General features: G+C 60.2%; 2 protein-coding genes across 3 annotated transcripts; one reads left to right on the top strand and one right to left on the bottom strand.

Moving 5' to 3' along the window:
• Nucleotides 1–333: 333 nt before the first annotated feature.
• Nucleotides 334–7,022, bottom strand: LOC133752010 (endogenous retrovirus group K member 7 Env polyprotein-like). The gene is made up of 2 exons (XM_062182294.1): nt 6,761–7,022; nt 334–1,661 (listed from the first exon to the last, which is right to left on the bottom strand). Exons 1-2 carry the CDS (start codon nt 6,914–6,916, stop codon nt 903–905), a joined length of 915 nt encoding a protein of 304 aa, XP_062038278.1. The 5' UTR covers nt 6,917–7,022; the 3' UTR covers nt 334–902.
• Nucleotides 7,023–7,299: 277 nt separating this feature from the next.
• On the top strand, nt 7,300–19,047 carry ZDHHC8 (zinc finger DHHC-type palmitoyltransferase 8). Of its 2 annotated transcripts, none has more exons than XM_062182300.1 (11): nt 7,300–7,409; nt 11,727–11,848; nt 12,011–12,168; nt 12,254–12,426; nt 12,613–12,715; nt 13,047–13,138; nt 13,295–13,436; nt 13,590–13,710; nt 13,805–13,914; nt 14,454–15,484; nt 18,170–19,047. In XM_062182300.1, exons 1-11 carry the CDS (start codon nt 7,306–7,308, stop codon nt 18,378–18,380), a joined length of 2,367 nt encoding a protein of 788 aa, XP_062038284.1. In that variant the 5' UTR covers nt 7,300–7,305; the 3' UTR covers nt 18,381–19,047. The 2 variants fall into 2 exon arrangements, with proteins under 2 accessions (XP_062038284.1, XP_062038283.1); XM_062182299.1 differs by lacking the exon at nt 18,170–19,047 and adding an exon at nt 16,561–17,682.
• Nucleotides 19,048–19,146: the final 99 nt, after the last annotated feature.

Raw genomic sequence — 19,146 nt, 5'->3', positions numbered from 1 at the left:
GGCCGTGGCCGGGCGGGGTGTCCTGCTGGAGGCGGGTCCTGCAGCGGAGGAGGCTGGCAGTGTGGGGGCCCCGTGTCCAAGAAGATGCAGGGCTCAACCGGTGAGCCTGGGGCTCCCACCCACACCTGCTTGTGTCCAAACCCCGGTGCAGTTGGGCCAGGATGTGGAAAGGTCGCCTGCCCTCCAGCTGCCTACCCGAGCCCGATGGGCTGGGGGCTGGGAGGCAGGCAGGGGTCAACAATCATAACTCCACACCCACCCCATCGACCCCAGCCGTGGGGGTGTGCGGCGAGCCTTGACCAGCAAGGCACAGAATTAACGGCACGAAGATCCTTCTTCGATCACGGTTTATTGAGACGCCACTCGGTTGTCAATACAGATGTAGGCGGAGAGGCGCTAAACACATTTCTTCCACTGCTTATGTACCCATCCCCTGTCCCAGTACATAGTTAAACATTATCTTAAGTCTAAACATGGCGAAAGAGCAGCACAATACAAACCCACAAAAGCAGGGAGCTTCAGAATAAACAAGCCTTACCAGGAGCGCAGAAACTGGCCCTGTTAAACATTAGTGCCTTCGCACAGACACTTATCTAAGGCTGTTGGAAGAGCACACAAGCAACCTTTACTCCAGCACGTAGGCATGCAAGCAACCTTTACTCCAGCACGTAGGCACCCTGCCACAGTTCCCCCTTTTTGTTTTTTACAGCAAATGAGGTCTTATCCCCGATCAGGCCTTCACCTCATGATGTGCTGGCCGATCAAGGGGCGCCTGTGCTCAGGGATACTCCTATTCCGGTGCAATGAGCAAAAGCTCTCGGAGTGCTAAGGCAATATCCCAGATGAAAAGAATTCCTATCAGGTGCAATGGCACTATGGCCCCTGAGTGCAAGGACATTCTTTTAAGCTTCTTCAAACAAGCTGAGCCAAACCGCGGGGGAACTGCCTGCCTCAATTGCGGCCATTGCTTGCAGGAGAGCAATTTTTTCGCGCTTGCGGCTGCGTACTAATCGGAAAAGAACAAAAAGAGTACACAATAGCCCTAATAGTAATACAGCTCCGAACAATCCAACCCCCACCCATTCTTTGAACCATTGTAACCCCTGTAATATATAATCAGAAAACCCTTTCAGAGTGACAACAGATGCTCTAGTTTCATTCAGCTGCAAAATCATGATAGTAAGATTTTGCTGAAGTTCCCCAAATTCCATAGACCAGTTCCCTGATAGATAAGACCCAAGTTTTCTTGACTCATTCAGAGAGGCCGGATATGGCGTAACACACATATGGTGCAGTCTCTGAACGCAACCTAGGCTGGTGACTTCAAAAAGATCTTCCATAGCTGCTTGCAGCAAGTCCATGCGTTTATTTAATAGTAGCACCCCCGAAGCCAGATGATCATTTATGCGTTCCTGGACAAATAGAGCGTCTGATGTTCTTTTTACGACGTCATTAATAGTCTGCACAGTTTGGACAGTGGAGGCCATGGCCACTCCCGCCGTAACAGCCGCTGCGGCAGAGGCGACAATTGCCGTTACAATGGCTATAATCCCAAAGTCCCGTGGCTGTCGAAACAAGACTGCTAGAGGAAATTCCTCTTCTTTCTTATCTGTCACTCTCCTTGTCAGTCTTTCTGGAATCCAGATCGGGTCTGGTCGTTCCTGCGGAAAAACACAAATTGCTCCCCTGGATCTCTGTATCACAGGATCCGGGCCATACCATTTGTTATCTAGTACATCTTTCCACATGACCTTTTGGCTAGTTTGTACAGGATTTTTTGTATGCCTCATAGCCGCTGATTCATTCTCTGTATTAAAATGTAAGAAATTGAGAGTGTATAATGCAATAGCGAGGCGTTCTCTGGGGGTTGCATGGAGTGCAATTCCCCCTTTTTGTTTTTGCAATGTTTCTTTTAGGGAGTGATTAGCGCGCTCCACAATGCCTTGGCCTTGAGGATTATACGGTAGGCCAGTTTTATGAGCTACTTGCATTTGTGACATAAAGGTAGCGAAGCCTTTTGAAGTATAAGCGGGCCCATTGTCAGTTTTTATGAGGGCAGGCTTTCCCCAAGCTGCCCAAGCCTCAAGACAATGAAGTTTCACCTGTGCTACACGTTCCCCAGACAAGGAAGTGGCATGAATGACACCAGAATATGTGTCCACTGAGACATGTACGTATTTTTGCCTACCGAATTCTGGGATGTGTGTAACATCCATTTGCCATAAGGATAAAGGTTTTAGTCCCCTAGGATTAACACCAGAATGTGGCGGATGGAGGAATATTGCACAATCTGGACAGGCCTTTACAATTTGCCGAGCTTGTTCTCTGGAGATATGAAAGCGCAAGCGCAGCGTATTAGCTGGAACATGATAAGAGGCATGAAAGTTTTTTGCTAGGTCAACAGAAGTCAGAGATACAAAGACACTATTACGGGTTGCAATATCTACCTTGGCATTAGTTTTACTCATAGGTCCAGGGAGGCCAGAATGAGCTCTTATATGGCCAATGAAAAAGGGCATACGTCTAACCAGGATAGCTTGCTGGATTTGTCGAAATATCGGGGCTACCGTGCTATGCGACTGTATATGAGCTACAACTTCTAGTGAACGGACAGCATTCACCACATATTGGGAATCTGAGATAATATTAATGGGTTCATCTGAAAATGTGCGAAATACTGTCAATACCACTAAGCACTCTACCACTTGAGGGGCGTTAGGGCGAAAATGAAGAATCACAGGCTCCGAATCAGTTGTAGCATACGCTCCACGACCAGTCTTGGAACCATCAGTATAAATAGTTGTCGCAGCGGGAATGGGTTTGCTCTTTGTAAGTTTAGGAAAGTAGACTAAATTTCGCTGCACAAAAGTTAATAATTTGTCCGCTGGCAAGTGATTATCAATTACACCTGAGAAGGCAGTTAGAACAATAGGCCAAACATTAGTGGTACCGGCAAGAGTCTCAATTTGCATCTGAGTATAAGGCACAATCAGCTCATCAGGATGTTTACCAAAATGCATTGTGCAAAACTTGAGACCCAGAAGAGCATAATGAGCTACTAATTCAGGATAATACCGCAATGTTCTCACACCCGCTGAATTACCATGTATCCACCATAAAGGAGCATTTTGCCACACCACTCCAGTAGGTGTAGTGGGCGTAGCAAGAATGCATAGTAGTAATTTTTTAGATGGATCAAACCTACATAGTTGGGCTTTACTAATGGCCTTTTCTACGAGTTGCAAAGCTTTAACGCCCTCAGGAGTAAGTTGACGAGGAGAGGCAATATCTGGATTGCCCTCCAGAATAGAGAACAAAGGTTGCAGGTCGTTTCGGGTCAGCGGTAAATATCCACGTAGCCAATTTATGTCCCCTAGCAGTTTTTGAAAATCATTCAGTGTGCATAGGTTTTGAGTGCTAATGCAGAGCTTCTGTGGCCGAATGGAAGTTGTAGTAATTTTTGCTCCTAAAAATTGCACCACATCAGATTGTTGTATTTTTTTTTCTGGGGCAATAGAAAGACCATATGCGTTAAGGCAGGAGGAGAGCAATGCAAAGGCCTTATCTACTAATTGCTGTGAATGAGCTGTGATAAGAATGTCATCCATATAATGAATGATACGGACTTGTGAAAACTGTTTTCGTACTGGTGCTGGTGCGATAGCCTGATTAACATATAATTGGCAAAGAGTAGGGCTATTAGCCATGCCTTGAGGCAACACTTTCCATTGATACCTTGCGTCAGGCATTTCATGATTCTCTGAAGGGAGAGTAAAAGCAAATCGCTCTCGATCTAAAGAATGTAAAGGTATGGAAAAGAAACAATCCTTAATGTCTACCACTAGCATAGGCCAGCCCTTTGGAAGGGAAGACAGAAGAGGCAGTCCTCTCTGTACTGGTCCCATCAATTGCATCTGTCTATTGACTGCTCGCAGATCATGCAAAAGCCTCCATTTGCCTGATTTTTCTTTATGACAAAAATTGGAGTATTCCAGGGCGATACTGAGGGCTCCATATGTTCTAACATCAGCTGCTCTTGCACAAGTTCTCTAGCGGCGGCGAGTTTTTCACGACTGAGGGGCCACTGGGGCACCCACACTGCCTTATTCGTACTCCAGGGAATACGTAATAGCTTTTCCTCAGTGGCCCCTAGGAAAAACCCACGCCTTTGCGGTCTGTTTTTTGAACTAACTCCACCGGTTCTGATATACCCTGAAGATTTTTCCCTAACCCTTTATTGGGCATATATCCTTGTCTTGCCATGACATTTTTGCTAGTCTGCGAATACTCATTAGTCAATATGAGTTTCATCTGGGTTTGTATATCCCTACCCCATAAATTTATAGGTAAATCTACCACAAAGGGACGAAAGGTGCCTTGTTGTTTATCGACTGTCCAGTGGAGTTCCTTAGAACTTATTTCTGGAGCCTGTCGATATCCCAATCCTACCAAGTCTTGAGAGGCATGCTGCAAAGGCCATCCCTTTGGCCAAAATTGTTTACTCATAACGCTATGATCTGCTCCTGTATCCACTAAGCCTGAAAAATGTTTACCCTCCACCTCTATCTGTAACATTGGTCGGTCATCTAATTCCATGCTTAGACATGCGAGATCGATTCCTGTAGATCCAAAACCAGATGCGCCGCGGTCACGTGACCGGGCGGGGTATTTTTCATGACCTGATTGCAGTATCAGAAGTTGTGCTACGCGATCGCCAGGGGAAATGGAAATTATTCCAAAAGGGGAGTAGCACATTACTTTAATAACACCCTCATAGTCAGGATCAATTACTCCTGGTAAAACAATTAACCCTCGTAGCGTTGATGATGATCGTCCAATGATTAATCCTGCGGTATTCTTTTCTAATGGGCCCTGCATGTCTGTATCTATTATCTGTACTCCCATGCTCTGTGTTAATACCAAGCCGGAGGTGGCACGGAGGTCCAGCCCTGCGGAGCCCGCGGTTGCTCTGCGGACTTCGGGGGTGGCTGCATGGAAGGTTCCTGTAGTGCCCCATATGCTTTCGGGCCCTGGGGACGGGGGCCCCGATATCCGTTTTTTGACTCCTTTTCTATTGTCTCGAGGGGTTGTCCGTTAATGTCTTTTACTGACCTGCATTCATTAGCCCAATGCTTCCCCTTTTTGCATCTGGGACAAGTGCCAGGTATTTGTCGCACAGGATTGTTATGCTCCTTTTGTTCTTTACAATTTTTCTTAAAATGACCAATTTTCCCACACTTAAAACATGCACCATTATTGTTATTACGTTTTGTTGCAGTTAAAATAGCAGCAGCAAGCCCAGCATTAGTTAATGGTCCCCCAATTTCCCTACATGCCTTCAACCAGGCTTCTAGCCCTTTTCCTTTCCATGGAGTTATGGCTCGTTTGCAATCTTTAGTAGCTTGCTCATATATATGCTGCTGAATTAAGGGCATTGAACTCTCCACGTCTCCAAAAATTTTTCCCGCTGCTTCCATCATTCTACCCACAAACTCTGAAAAAGGCTCATTGGGCCCTTGAATAATTTTTGTTAAATTCCCCGAGACCTCACCTCTTTTGGGTAAAGTCTTCCAAGCCCTGAGATATATGTCATTAATCTGTCTGTATACTTCAAGGGGGTAGCGAGTTTGATCAGCCGCCCATTGTCCTTGTCCTAAAAGCATATCTGCTGTCCAATGCGGCTGACCATCCCGCACATTTTGTCTAGCCTGTGTATGTGCAGCATCGGTAACAATAGATCTGTAATCGAGATATTGTCCCGTGCTGAGGCTGCCTCGTGCAATCTCAAACCAATCTGAAGGTGTCATAGCATTAGTGGTTAATCGTCCTAACAAAGTTAAAGTATAGGCGGCATTGGGACCAAATTGGCGAGCGGCCTCCACTAGATCTTTTAACTGTTTATATGGTATAGGCTCATGAAATCGGCGTTGAGTCTGTTGTTCCTCAAATACCGGGAAGGCTGATGCCAACTGGGCCCACGTTTCCCTTTTAATAAAATGGCTGCCTTTACTGTGCATAACATAAGGGGGAGGGCGCACGCTAGCAGCCTGAACTTTATTATCTGCGCCCTGTTCCTCAGTCTCAGTGAAATCATCATCCAAATTTTCTTCATACTGCTCCTCTTCTGCCAATCTAAGATCCTCAAACTCACTTAAGGCGGGGTACAAAGGTGCTGAAGGTTTTTCTTTTTCTGAGCTCAAAAATTTCTTCATTTCCTTGTGAGATCTCTCATCTTTTACCTTGCCTTTTCTTTTGGTATGTTCCCTCTCCTCCGTAATACTTTGTTCCAACCAACTATCCTGCTGGTCAGCTAGTGCTCTTCTCCCTTGTTTGATAATTTCCACATTTTTACCAGTTTGTAAGCAGGAATGTACCAATTTCCAAAACGGAAGGGTTCCTGCCCTAAGCGACCCCTTTTCTTTAGCCTGCTCCAAATCCTTTCCTAATTTTTCCCAACATTTCAAATTAATATCTCCAGTGTAAACAAACCAAGGGGCTTTCCTGTCTATATCTTCTAAAATCGTCTTTATTGTTTTTGTGGAAACTTTTAATCCCCTTTCTTTTAATAATGCTTGTATGGGATCCACGAAACTTTCACTTTCATGACTATTGGTAGTACCCATATCTATGATTCTAAAAGGCACTGTTTCCTTTTACTCTGGGCCGCACACAACTTTAGAACTATAACAGCGAGTATTAAAACAATAATAAGAGAGAAGGCAAAAAATGATAATAACCAGGAGAAATTCTTCTAACATACCCTTCCTCGACGTCGACCCGTCTCCCGTGTGAAGTTCTGGATCTTACCTCTCCAGTCGTGCAATGTTACGCGTCTGGTTCGAGTTCCCGGGTTTCGGCACCAGGGGTGGGGGGCTCCGATGAGCGGGTCTGACCCTGTCCAGGAGTCCTGGGCCATTCGCCTGCCAGAGACCCCCACCGTGCCCCGGGAGGGGGCTAGGGAGCGGTCCACCCACTGGCCCCGGAGGTGACCCGCTGGCCTTCACCCCGCCCCTGAGCGGGCAAGGCCGTGGGGGTGTTCGCCGCCCCCCCAGCCGCGTCCTCGCCGCCCCGCCCCGCCGGCCTGATGGCCCGGTCCACCTTAAGCGCGCGCTGACATCAGCGCGCCGCCGCCGCCCGGGGGGTGGGATTTCCTCCTCCGCCGCCGCCGCCGCCGCCGCCGCCGCCGCCGCGGGTCCTGCGCCGCGTCCAGCCCGCCCGCCCGCCCGGCCCCGGCCCGACCCGGCCCGCCCCGGCCGGCCCCGCCCGCCCGGCCCCGGGGAGGGATGCGGCGGCGCGGCGCCCAGGATGCCCCGCAGCCCCGGGACGCGCCTCAAACCCGCCAAGTACATCCCGGTGGCCACGGCCGCCGCGCTGCTGGTCGGTTCCAGCACCCTCTTCTTCGTGTTCACGTGAGTGTGCGCCGCCGCCGCCGCCGGCTCGGCGGGCACGGCCCCCGGGGCGGGGGAGGGGGCGAGGCGCGGGACACGGCCTGCGGCGGGGCGGGGGGAGGCAGGGGCAGGGGCGGGGCGCGGGGCCAGGTGCGCAGGGGGCGCCGGGGACAGGTGAGCCCGGGGCGCGCGGACGCTGGGCCCCTCACCTCTGCGCCGGGCTGCCCAGGGTGTGGCTGCAGCACTGCCCTCCCTGCCGGACTCACGAGGGACCGTGGGCTGCCCGGACCCGCCAGTGTATGTGGCCGTGGGCGCCTCTTGGGTCCCCTCCCGGCTGCCTGCCCTGGGGCATCGCCAAGTAGTTCCCCGCGTAGGTGTGGCCTGGCCTGGCCTGGTTGCCATGGCCCCAGGGGAGACCTGCCCTCACCCCCCCCAGGGTCTCAGTATCCGCTTCGGCCACCCCTCTGAGCAAGGCTCCCAGGCCCGGCCGAACTGGGGCACAGACAAATATTTGGGTAGCAACCATACCGGGCTGGTGTGGTGCAGTACCAAGGACTGGTAGCCTCAGGCCTCCAGTTCTTGGTGGGGGGCCGGGAGCACCCAGTGACAGCAGGGTCCCCCCACCCCAGGTGTCTCCAGGCTCGAATTCTTCACCCCAGACACACAGTGGCTTGCTGTAGACACAGCTGTCCCTCCAGGGTCACCGGGCCACCTCCTCGGGGCTCCAGGAGTGTCCCGTGGCTTGGATCTCGGACTATATATGCCCCCCCCCCCCCTTCCAGAGGTTCCAGGCAGCCAGAGCTGCGGCCAGCCACCTGTTCTGAGAGTGAGTGATGCTGCGCCGAGTGGGCAGGAACCAGGTGGCAGCCCTGTCACACGTGGTTTTAAAAACAGGCCCGTGTGGACCGGCGTATTTCTGGTGCAAGCCAGCCCGGGCCATGTTCCTGTCACTCACAGACTGTCCCCACGTTGGGGGCAGGCCTGGGGAGCCTGGGACAGGGACAGAGAAGGGGTAAGGGGGAAGTCACTGCGTCTTCCTGTGACTTTAAAAGTGGTAAAGTGCGCTCCACAGCGAACTTGTGAAATGCAAGGGGGGGAGGAAAAAAATAAAGTGAATGAAATGGAAGCCAGCCTCCCGCTGCACCCGGAGATCCTCCACGTCCTTTCTCCCTCAGCTGGCCTGCGAGGTGGCCACTGTCCCCAGGAACCTGGCGTTGGGCACTGAGGCTGTTCCCAAACCCTACACTCTGCCAGTTCTGGAAGCAAGGGGTTCCGGGCTCAGGGACGTGGGGACTCTGGAAGGGTGGGGCTGTCCCTTTGGGGGGCAATGCCCTGGCCCGTGCCTGGCCCACGATGGCCCTGGCTGGCCCCACGCTGTGGCCTGTGGCAGGTGACGGGTCCTCCATGCCCCATGGATGCTGCCGCCTGGGCCAGGGAGGTCTCGGGTCCAGGCTCGGGAGTGACTGCTACCGTGCAGTGTGCACTCAGGGCCTACCCCCAGCTCCTTGGATGCCCCCCTGCGTCCCCTCTCTGAACTCAGGAAGAAACAAGAACCGGGCAAGTGGGCTTATGCACCAGGCGGGCGGTGCTTTCTGGGATCCTGAATGAGCAGCTCCCTAAGGGAGGGGTGGGGGTGTGGGGACATGCAGGACCCTCCCCCTGGAAGGATGCTCCATGTGGGGGCGTACCCCTCTGAGGATGGGGGTCGCATGTTGCAGGGCAGCTTCTCAGGAGCCCTCTTCCTCCAGGAAGTCCTCCTGGTTTCTGGCAGGGTCTGGGTCCCAGAAGTCCTTCATACTGTGGTACGATGCCAGGCTGGGCCAGGAGCGGTTAGGCCAGGCCTTGCACCCACTACCTCCTGCCACAGCCTGCTCCTTGCGCCCCCACCCCCCACCCCACCCAGGCACTTTGCAGAATGACAAGGCTCTTGTGACGCCAGACCCTGGGCGGCCACAGGGACCTCAGGCAGATACAGCCACCGAATGGGGCCTTGAGAGAGGAGCCTGGGGTGGGAGCCGTCTCAGGACTCGCTACCCCCCTGGCCCTATGGTTTCCCCAGGTATTGGTAAGAAGGGACTGGCATAGATGGGTGCCTTGGGCCCAGCCACCCCTGGGAGGCCAGCGTGACTCCCAGACACCCGCGGTGTTAACCAAGAACTCGAAGTCAACGAAAACCTCTGAGTTAAAATTTTCCATTCCGCATTTAGCTGTGGCGGGACGTTCTGCCCCTTCAGCCACCCCCTCGCAGGGCGGGGTCTCCCCGCTGGGCTCCCCCTCCCCGCCACCCCTGACCCAGCGCGAGAACTGGGGCCTCGACCCGGGTGGAGCCCACGGCGGTGGCACGTGTCCCGGCCCGTGGCCCTGACGCTGTCGGCAGGCGTGGGCTGGACCTGGAAGACGGCCTCTGAGGTGCCCCCCCCACCACACCCACTCACACACACACACACACACACTCAGGCCCGCCCTCAACACGCGGCGGCAGGGCTCAAGCCAGCCAGGAAGGGGTCAGGGGACAGTGTCGGCCCCTGCCCTGTCTACCGAAGGCCAGAAGCCACGCCCATGGCCCAGGGGCCTGTCTCTGTGGCGCCTACCAGGGCCTCCTGGAGCCAGCCAGGGTGGGGCCACCCTAGGGTGCACGTCAGACCTGGGAGGGTGTCATCCCTGCAGGCCAAGAGGAGCCTCCCTCAGCCTGGAGCTCCGCTGGCCCCGCCCCGCAAGCTCATGCGTCCTAGTGTGTCCTTACATGTTACCACATGTCCTCATGTGTCCTGGAGCACTTGCCCTCTCCACGGAGGGGGGTGTGGGAGGGGGAGCCCAGAGAGGCGGGGACAGGCCTGGGATGGGGGGAGAGGCAGCGGGAGGAGGAGCCGCTGTCGGCACGTGTGTGATTGTGTGTGCCCATGTGTGCAGGTCTGTGTCGCGTGCACGAGTGCGGGTGGCTGTGTGTGAGTGTTGAGCCTGTGTGTCTTGCACAGTACATATCTGTATGAAGCATGCTTTCCCTAGGTGGTGGCCAGGGCGGGGAGCACAGGTGTGTGGGGGGGGCCGAGGCTCGAATCAGAGAACCCGCCCCCACCCCCAAAACGCTTGCCACAGTCCACTAAAGCCCCCTTGGAAGCACACAGGCAGGTGCAGGTGCTGGTGGGCATGGCAGGGTTTCCAAGAGCAAACCGGTCGCTGCCCTCACCCGACCCAAGGCGTCACTCCCCCCGCACCCTGCTCCGGCTGCTGCACGACCCACCTGGCCTGCAGGTGGCACTGGAGGCTCAGGAGACACGGGCAGCGCAGCCCGCATACAAGTCCAAGGGGGCTCCGCCTCTCCCCAGAGGGCCAGGGCTCCTCACCTGCCTGTGGAGCCCACAGCAGCCGGGACTGGGGCTGTGCCCCCTCGCCCCCCATGAGCCCAGCACATGGTCACCTTGCCGGACGGCGTTGGGGTTTGCCTGCTGCCTGTACCCTGGGCTGGAATGAGGGGGCTTGGGAGGGAAAGGGGTCGCGGCCAAGGTCCCCAGGCCAGGGCTGATGGAGGCCACCCAGCAGAGGAGACCACACGGCCAAGAGGCAGGGGTAGCTGTGGGCCCTGGGCCCTGCCGAGGGTGCTGCGTGGGAAACGGGAGCTTTAAATAGCCTCTCGCTTCCCTCTAAAAATAGTGTTGCTGCCATGGAGGTGGTTGCCGGGGCGGCGGGCTGGCTCCCGGCCACGGCAGGCGTGGGTGCACCCGTGTGGCCGGCGGGCACTGGGCACCCCGTTCCCCACGGTCAGGGCTGCGGTGGAGGCGGGGGGGGGATTCCCCACGGGCCCCTGACTCCACAGGGCCTGGGTACGGGGAGGTGAGTGGACAGCAGCCAGGTACGGGGCATGCCAGGGGAAGGTGCGGGTGGGGGTGCCAGGGGCCAGAGTGGCTTCTGCAGGGCCTGTTGCAGGGGGACCTGTGGATTTCCAGGGAGGGGACCCAGTGAGGGCAGAGGCAGGCAGTATGTAGGACTCTTCCCCAGGCGGGAGCCTGGAGTCTTGGAAGGCTTCCTGGAAGAGGGGGCGACCTTGGAACCAGGTGCTTAGGGGCGGCAAGAGATGGGAGGGCTGAGGCCTCCATGTGTCTCTGTGGCCACCTGCAAAGCAGGTGATGAATGGGCTGGGGAGGCTCTCCACACACACACACACCCCCATCTCCCTGGGGACAGGGCCCCCTGCTGGACTGGCAACAGGCGGGGGAGGGGCCCGGGGCTGGCCTGAACTGCCCTGGTGGGTTACCAGCCGCCCTAGCCGTCGTGGGCGCTGCCCTTGCACTGCCGGCCCTGCCCACCTACCCCAGCGCTCTGCCTGGCCGATTCCTGCAGGTGCCCATGGCTGACGCGAGCCGTGTCCCCCGCCGTACCCGTCTACAATGGCATCATCTTCCTCTTTGTCCTGGCCAACTTCAGCATGGCCACCTTCATGGACCCCGGCGTCTTCCCCCGAGGTAGGAGGCAGCTCACCTGCGCAGGTGCGCTGAAGCGCGAGCGGCTGACACCGGTGACAGCCTTGGGGTGCTCCTGGCCGGGGCGGGGCAGGGCGGGGAGTGGGGGAGAGAGCGCGGCTCTCCCACTGAGGAAGTCACCTGGCTCGCTCCCCTGGCCCGCAGCGGATGAGGACGAGGACAAGGAGGACGACTTCCGGGCCCCCTTGTACAAGAACGTGGACGTGCGTGGCATCCAGGTCCGCCTGAAGTGGTGCGCCACGTGCCACTTCTACCGCCCGCCCCGCTGCTCCCACTGCAGCGTCTGCGACAACTGCGTGGAGGTGACGGCCCCGCCCCCGCGCGGCCCCGCCCCTGCGGCCCAAGCCCCGCCCCCGCCCTGACCCCACCGCGTCCTCCCTCGCACAGGACTTCGATCACCACTGCCCCTGGGTCAACAACTGCATCGGCCGCCGCAACTACCGCTACTTCTTCCTGTTCCTGCTGTCGCTCAGCGCGCACATGGTGGGCGTCGTGGCCTTTGGCCTCGTTTACGTGCTGAACCACGCCGAGGGGCTGGGCGCAGCCCACACCACCATCACGTATCCTTGCAGCCTGTGTGTGCTGGGGTGGGGGGGGGCTCAGAGGGCTCGGTCGCCTTCCTCCTGGGTACGGGGTGTGGGGAGAGGGATTGGTCCACAGGGCCCGACTGCTGGTCATCGTGGTGGGGGTGGGGGTGGGGTTCTGCAGACCCCCCCCCCCCCAGGGCGTTGGCCTTAACGGGCCAGCATGGCTGTCATGTGTGTGGCCGGCCTCTTCTTCATCCCTGTCATTGGCCTGACCGGCTTCCACGTGGTGCTGGTCACGCGGGGCCGCACCACCAACGAGCAGGTGCACACCCCTCCAGGGCTGTGTGGGAGTCAGCGGGGCGGGGTTTGGGGGCCAGCGCTTGTGCAGTGGTGGTAGGAGGAGGATCATCTGGTACTTACATCCCTGGGTAGGGCTCATGGAGCTGGGGGCCACACCTGCCCTGTCCCCTGCTCCCTCACTTCCTGCCCATGGATCACGTCCTGTCCAGGGTCCAGAAAAATCCATAGCTCCCCATCAGGGCCTAGTTGTGGTGCCTCCCACAGGGACCAGCCTCTGAGGATTTCCCAGCCATCCTGCCCACCCTGGCCTGGACCCTGGTGGCCAGGCTGGCTGAGGGCTCCCCTGTCCACAGGTGACCGGGAAGTTCCGTGGAGGCGTGAACCCCTTTACCAGAGGCTGCTACGGGAACGTGGAACACGTGCTTTGCAGCCCCCTGGCTCCCCGGTGAGGCCTGGCCTGGCTGGGCAGGAGGGTGGGAGGGGCTGCTTGCCGGGTGTGGGGTGGGGAGGCTGTGGACTCTCAGGCTGGTCCACTTCTGCTCTTGGCAGATGGGGCTGGCCTTGCCCTGGGCCTGGCCGCTGACCCCTCTGCCTGGTGTAGGTATGTGGGGGAGCCGCCCCGGCTGCCGCTGTCCGTGAGCCTGAAGCCGCCCTTCCTCCGGCCTGAGCTGCTGGACCGGGCCGCCCCGCTCAAGGTCAAGCTCAGTGATAATGGGCTGAAGGCAAGCCTGGGCCGCAGCAAGGTGGGAGCCCCGGGTGGGAGGCGGGCAGGCTGGAGGGAGGTGGAACGCGGGGAGACTGGGCAGTTCTGGGCCCAGCGGCCCCAGGAAGGAATCCCCAGTTAAGCACCATCCCTCCTCCGAGCCCTACCCACCACTGACCCCGCCTTCTCCCAGTCCAAGGGCAGCTTGGACCGGCTGGACGAAAAGCCACTGGACCTGGGGCCTCCACTGCCCCCCAAGATGGAGAGCAGCACGTTCAGTGGTGAAGTGAAGACCCCGCGCCCGGCCAGCGCCGGTGAGGTGGGGGGTGGCCACGCCGGGGTGGGGGCGTGGACTGACCCTCCTCCCCCACCGAGCTGACCCCCGTGTGACAGTGGCTGTGTCTCCAGAGAGTGCTCTGTCGGCACAGAGGACCAGCCCCCCGACGCCTGCCATGTACAAGTTTCGACCAGGCTTCCCCACGGGTCCCAAGGCGCCCTTCTGCGGGCCTGGGGAGCAGGTGAGACCAGCAAGCCCAGGCCCCACCCTCCCTGGAGAGGCCCCTCCCCTGGGTGAGGGCCGGCCCCGGGAGAGGCTTGCCCCTGGTGCAGCCAGGCCAGCCCCACCCTGGGGACGCCCTCGGGATCTCTCACTCCCTTTCTCACAGCCAGTGGTGGCTGGAGCCTGGCAGCCACAAGGCCCCTGTCCTCCCTGGGCTGCCTTCGGCCACTGAGCCCCGCTGTGGCTGTCTTGGTGGCCCCTGTGAGCTGGGGGGGGGGGTGGGCTGCCAGGGCACAGTCCCAGATGTCCACAGCGGCCAGTTCCAGCCTCACTCTGTGGCCCCCACCCCACCACCCTTCCCTTGGGGGATGCTGGCCACTGTGTGCCACTCCTGGCCCGGTCCGTGGTGGGTGACATGTCGGCTGTGCCTACCTCAGCTGGGGTCCCTGGGATTGCAGTCTCCACGTGGACGCATAGCACCTGGTGGTCCTAGGCAGAGAGGGTGGCCTAGGTGTGTGTGTGTGTTGGTGGGGCTGAGGCATGCTGATGACCCCGCAGGTCCCCGGCCCCGACTCCCTGACCCTGGGGGACGACAGCCTGGACTTCGTGTCCGAGCCCAGCCTGGACCTGCCAGACTACGGCCCCGGCAGCCTGCACGCCGCCGCCTACCCGCCGTCCCCGCCGCTCAGCGCCACTGACGCCTTCTCGGGGGCGCTGCGCTCCCTGAGCCTCAAGGCAGCGGGCAGCCGGCGGGGCGGAGACCACGTGGCCCTGCAGCCCCTGCGCTCCGATGGTGGGAACCCCGCGCCCCACCGCGGCCTCTTCGCCCCGCACGCGCTGCCCAACCGCAACGGCAGCCTGTCCTACGACAGCCTGCTGAACCCCGGGTCCCCTGGCGGCGGCGGTGGCCGCGCATGCCCGGCCCACCCCTCGGCGGGCGCGCCCGGCTACCGCTCGCCCTACCTGCACCCGGGCGCTGTGGGCGAGCCCCCGCGGCCTCCGCCCCGCAGCTTCAGCCCGGTGCTGGGACCCCGCCCGCGGGAGCCTTCGCCCGTGCGCTACGACAACCTGTCAAGGACCATCATGGCCTCCATCCAGGAGCGCAAGGACAGGGAGGAGCGCGAGCGGCTGCTGCTTTCGCAGGCCGACTCGCTCTTCGGCGACTCGGGCGTCTACGACGCGCCGAGCTCCTACAGCCTGCAGCAGGCCAGCGTGCTGTCTGACGGCCCTCGGGGCTTGGCGCTGCGCTACGGCTCCAGGGATGACCTGGTGGGCGGCCTGGGATTTGGCGGCGGCGGCAGCGGAGGTGGCGGCGCCCGCAACCCCGCTCTGCAGGCGTCGCTCTCCTCGCTGTCCAGCGCCGTGAGCCGGGCGCCGAGGACGTCCTCCTCCTCCCTCCAGGCTGACCAGGCCAACAACAACGCCCCAGGGCCCAGGCCAGGCAGCGGCTCCCACAGGTCGCCTGCCCGCCAGGGCCTGCCCTCCCCGCCTGGCACCCCCCGCTCCCCCTCCTATGCAGGCTCCAAAGCTGTCGCCTTCATCCACTCGGACCTCCCCTCGGAGCCCCCGCCCTCGCTGGCCGTGCAGAGGTGGGTGCTTGGAGGGGGTGGGCCGACTCGGGCCATTCCTTGTGGCCTGTGGTTGCCTCCAGGGGGACGGGGTAGGGAGGGTGGGCTGCCTCCTGCCTCAAAGGCCCCCGGCCACCCTCCCTGGGCAGGGGCAGGCTGTGCACTCTGTGCCCAGTAGCTCCTGCACCGCAGCTGGCACAGACCTAGCACGTGGGAGGCCTGGGTTATGGTCAAGGTCAGGGCTAGACTGGCCCCTGGAGCAGAGACCACGTGGCAGCGCCGGCTCTCCTGCTAGCCACGGGCCGTGACTTTCCCAAGTCTACTCATTGCATTTCCCAGGGGCTGAGGGGGCTCCGGGCTGCCACGTGCTCACCTGGCGGAAGCAAAACCTGTTGCCCAGGGTGCCAGGGCCTGGCCCTCACGGGGCCCTGGGCGCTCTCAGGAAGCAGGGGCTCCCCTGCTTACAGACTGGGAGATTGAGGCCTGGAGAGGCCCCCCATCCCCCACCACCACAGTGGGTTGGTAGCTGAGGATTCTGGGCTGGCTGCCTTGCTGGGCACCAGGCGGTATCTTGATGCCACCCCACCCAGGTCTCGGCAGCCACCCATGAGACCCACATCCAGGCCGCTCAGCCCCAAGACGGCTGGGGCACAGCTCTGCCCCCACAGCCTGCAGGCCACCAGCAGGAGGCCATTCCGTACCCTCGGGGCCAGTCAGGGACATGTGGGTTTGATGGGTGGGGGTGAAGGGACTCTCACCCCCAGGGGTGTATAAGTAATGTTGCTAGAAGTGTGGGTAGGAGGACAGGACCAGGCAAGGCCTGGGGACTCCATCATCCAGTGTCCACCTGGCCAGCCCTCTCTGTGGCCCGTGTCTGTTGGGGGGGAGGGACCGAGGGACCAAGGAGGGGCAAGGTGACTGTACTGTCCTCTGTCCTGAGACAGCAGACCCTCAACCCCGGCAGGGCTGTAGCAGCTCTGTGTGCCAATCCACGTGTCCATCCCGACCCTCACCGTGTCCCCCATCCCCCACTCGCTGTCCTGTCCTGTGGTCCTGTGTTCACCGTGTGCGTGCCTGGTCTGCTTCTGTTAATGCAGGGACCACCCTCAGTTGAAGACCCCCCCAAGTAAGCTTAACGGGCAGTCCCCGGGCTTGGCCCGGCTGGGGCCCACCGCCGGCCCCCCGGGGCCCTCCGCCAGCCCTGCCCGGCACACGCTGGTTAAGAAGGTGTCCGGCGTGGGTGGGACCACCTACGAGATCTCGGTGTGAGGACTGACTGCCACCCATCTGCCGTGTTTCCACGGGACAGCGGCCCTACCCCCTTCTCGGCCCCGCCCCCTCCACTCCCCCAGGGAGAGGGGGCCGCCCAGCCTGGCGCGGCTGCAGCAGCAGGAGGAAGCGCCCACGCCTCCAGAGTTGGTCCCCTCACCCTCTGCTTGTCCGCCTGGCCACTCATCTGCTCTGGGACAAGGCCCTCCCCGCCCCCGTGTGAGGCAGGGCTGGGGGCTGCCGGTCTGTCTCTGCGCCCTTGGCCAGGCTCACCCCTGCTGCCCCAGCACCCACACACCCACCATCCTCCTCCTCCCGCAGGGCAGGCTGCCCCCCTGCTTGCTCTCCCTGCAGGTGGGTTTTCCGGGCCCCCTAACACGTTGCCTTTCACAGACCCTGCTTGTGGCTTGGCCAAGGCCCGTGCCCCTGTAGGGGGTGGGCTAGAGTGCAGCCCGGGCCTGGTTGGTTCTGGGCTGCAGCAGATGAGTTGGACAGCTGTGGCGGGGCCCCGGCTCCGTGTGTCCCGTCTCGCCCGGCCCGTGGGCCCTCGTCCCCATGTCCGTGTGCCGCGCCCAGCTCGGATCGCCGCTGTCCCTTTCATCGAAGCCTTAACCTCATGCTTTACGCTCTTGTGGGAGGCGACAGGAGGCCGGGGAGTGGGGGTGGGGCGGGTGGAGGCACCTGCAATGCCACTTCAGGCAGTCCCTCCCCAGCCCTCAGGCCCTCCCTGCCAAACTGGAGAATCCCCCCCCACAGACCCGTGGAGAGCACCCCGGGTGCGGGATGGGGGTGGGGTCAGTGCTTCCCCTGGCGTCAGGGACCCAAGATTAAGCACATGGCCACGTCCGCTTGCGTTGTGTCTGTTTTATGTTTTTATATTACATCTATATATCTATAATTTTATTAAAAAAAGAAAAAGAGGCATCTGGAGCCAGTGCTTGAGCCAAGGCCAGGGCTATGGCTGTAGGGCAGCAGGCCCCGCCCCAGGGCAGGGGGAGGCCAGGGGTCTGGCTCGGGGGGAGGGGGGGGCTGCAGCGGGCACAGGGTCACGTGTTCCTCCGATTGGAGCCAAGTCACAGGCCTGGGAGGTGGGGACTGTCAGGGGGTCCCTGTCCCGGCATAGGCAGGGGGGTGGGGGCTCCATACTGGCAATGACTGGGAGAGCTGTGGTCCTTGAAGCAGGTGGCTTGGGTATAACCTGCTGGCTGGGGGGGGGGGGGGGTCCTTGTGGGAAGGGTTCCTGCATTTGCTGGTCTCTGCCTGCCAAATGAGCGGGAACCAGGGTAGGGAGGGTGGGGCTAAGGCAGCCTTGCAGGGGCGGGCTGGGGGCCGCAGCTCCCAGTGTGAGTGGCGTGGGGGGCTCCCACGGCGCTGCCTCCCGCTGACTTCCACCACCTCTCTGCTTCTCTCTCACTGACGCCCGCGGCCCACCCGCAGGGGGTGGATTGGCACCTGCAGCCGTGGATGGGGGCGGCGTGGCCAGCCCAGGGTGACCCCTGGCCTGCACCTGTGCCACCTCGGCCGCCCCGAGGACCGCCCGCCACTGCGGGCCCCCTGGAGCCCGGCCGAGGGGGCTCCCCCACGCGGGGCCACGTGCCGCCCGCACTCGGCCGCCTCTAGCCTTTTCCCCAGCCTCTTGGGGCCCTAGTGGGAAGCACAGCCGGAGACCCCAGGCTGCCGTGGACCCTGGGACGGGGCTCTCTGCTAGCCTGACTCCAGCCTGCTGGGGCCTGTGACCCCATGTCCAAGTGACCTCAGGAAGTTCCCCCACCTGCTGTGGGGCAGGGGTGTCCCTGAGCCACCCTCCACCCCTACCTGGGGCAGGGGGCCGGCTCTGGAGCTGCTGGAACCAGCACGGGCCTTCACCCAGCCTCCCTGCCTCCTCTCTACCAAGCACTTTACAAAGCAGCCACTTACCTATCCACCCTGCCCACGCCTAGGCCTCTGCGGGTTGGGCTGAGGTGGGGGGTCTCAGGTTGCCCCCAGCACATCTCTGCACCCTCCCACCCCATCCCCGCTCCCCTCACATGAACAGATGCCTTAACGCCTGGAGCTGCCCAGCCCTGTGAGCCCGGACACCAGCCTACCAGCCCTGCCCTGGTGCCGCCCCTGCCTCGGGAGCTGCAGCCCCCAGCCCCAGGGCCAGGGCCAGGTGGGGCCCCTCACCGGTGCAGGTCCCTGTACCAGGGCCCATCGGGCAGTGGTTCTGTCCCTCCCATCCGGAGATGGGGTGAGAGTGGCCACACAGCTAGTCCCCATGGACCTAAGGGTACTTCCTCCCAATTTGATTTCCCAAATAAAAATTTGGTGTTGACCTCCACAGCTCTGTCCGCACCCCGTGCTCTCTTCCAATCTGTGCCCCAAGAGTGCCAGGAGGCCGGCCTGGACAGAAGACCCTGGGTTGGGGAGGGGGG

This window comes from Lepus europaeus, chromosome 23, assembly GCF_033115175.1.
Source record: "Lepus europaeus isolate LE1 chromosome 23, mLepTim1.pri, whole genome shotgun sequence".
Classification (NCBI taxonomy): domain Eukaryota; kingdom Metazoa; phylum Chordata; class Mammalia; order Lagomorpha; family Leporidae; genus Lepus; species Lepus europaeus.
The sequence above is the reverse complement of the archived record's forward strand: the minus strand, read 5'-3'. Positions and strand labels throughout refer to the sequence as shown.

Bases quoted from the DNA above. Each gene is read 5' to 3' on its own strand.
- ZDHHC8 (XM_062182300.1), top strand. From the start codon at position 7,306: ATGCCCCGCAGCCCCGGGACGCGCCTCAAACCCGCCAAGTACATCCCG. The intron at 12,716-13,046 runs GTGCACACCCCT...CCCTGTCCACAG, and splicing joins GCCGCACCACCAACGAGCAG to GTGACCGGGAAGTTCCGTGG. The intron at 15,485-18,169 runs GTGGGTGCTTGG...GCCCACCCGCAG, and splicing joins CCCTCGCTGGCCGTGCAGAG to GGGGTGGATTGGCACCTGCA.
- LOC133752010 (XM_062182294.1), bottom strand. From the start codon at position 6,916: ATGGCCCAGGACTCCTGGACAGGGTCAGACCCGCTCATCGGAGCCCCC. The intron at 1,662-6,760 runs GTATGTTAGAAG...GTTTTTCCGCAG, and splicing joins CGGGTCGACGTCGAGGAAGG to GAACGACCAGACCCGATCTG.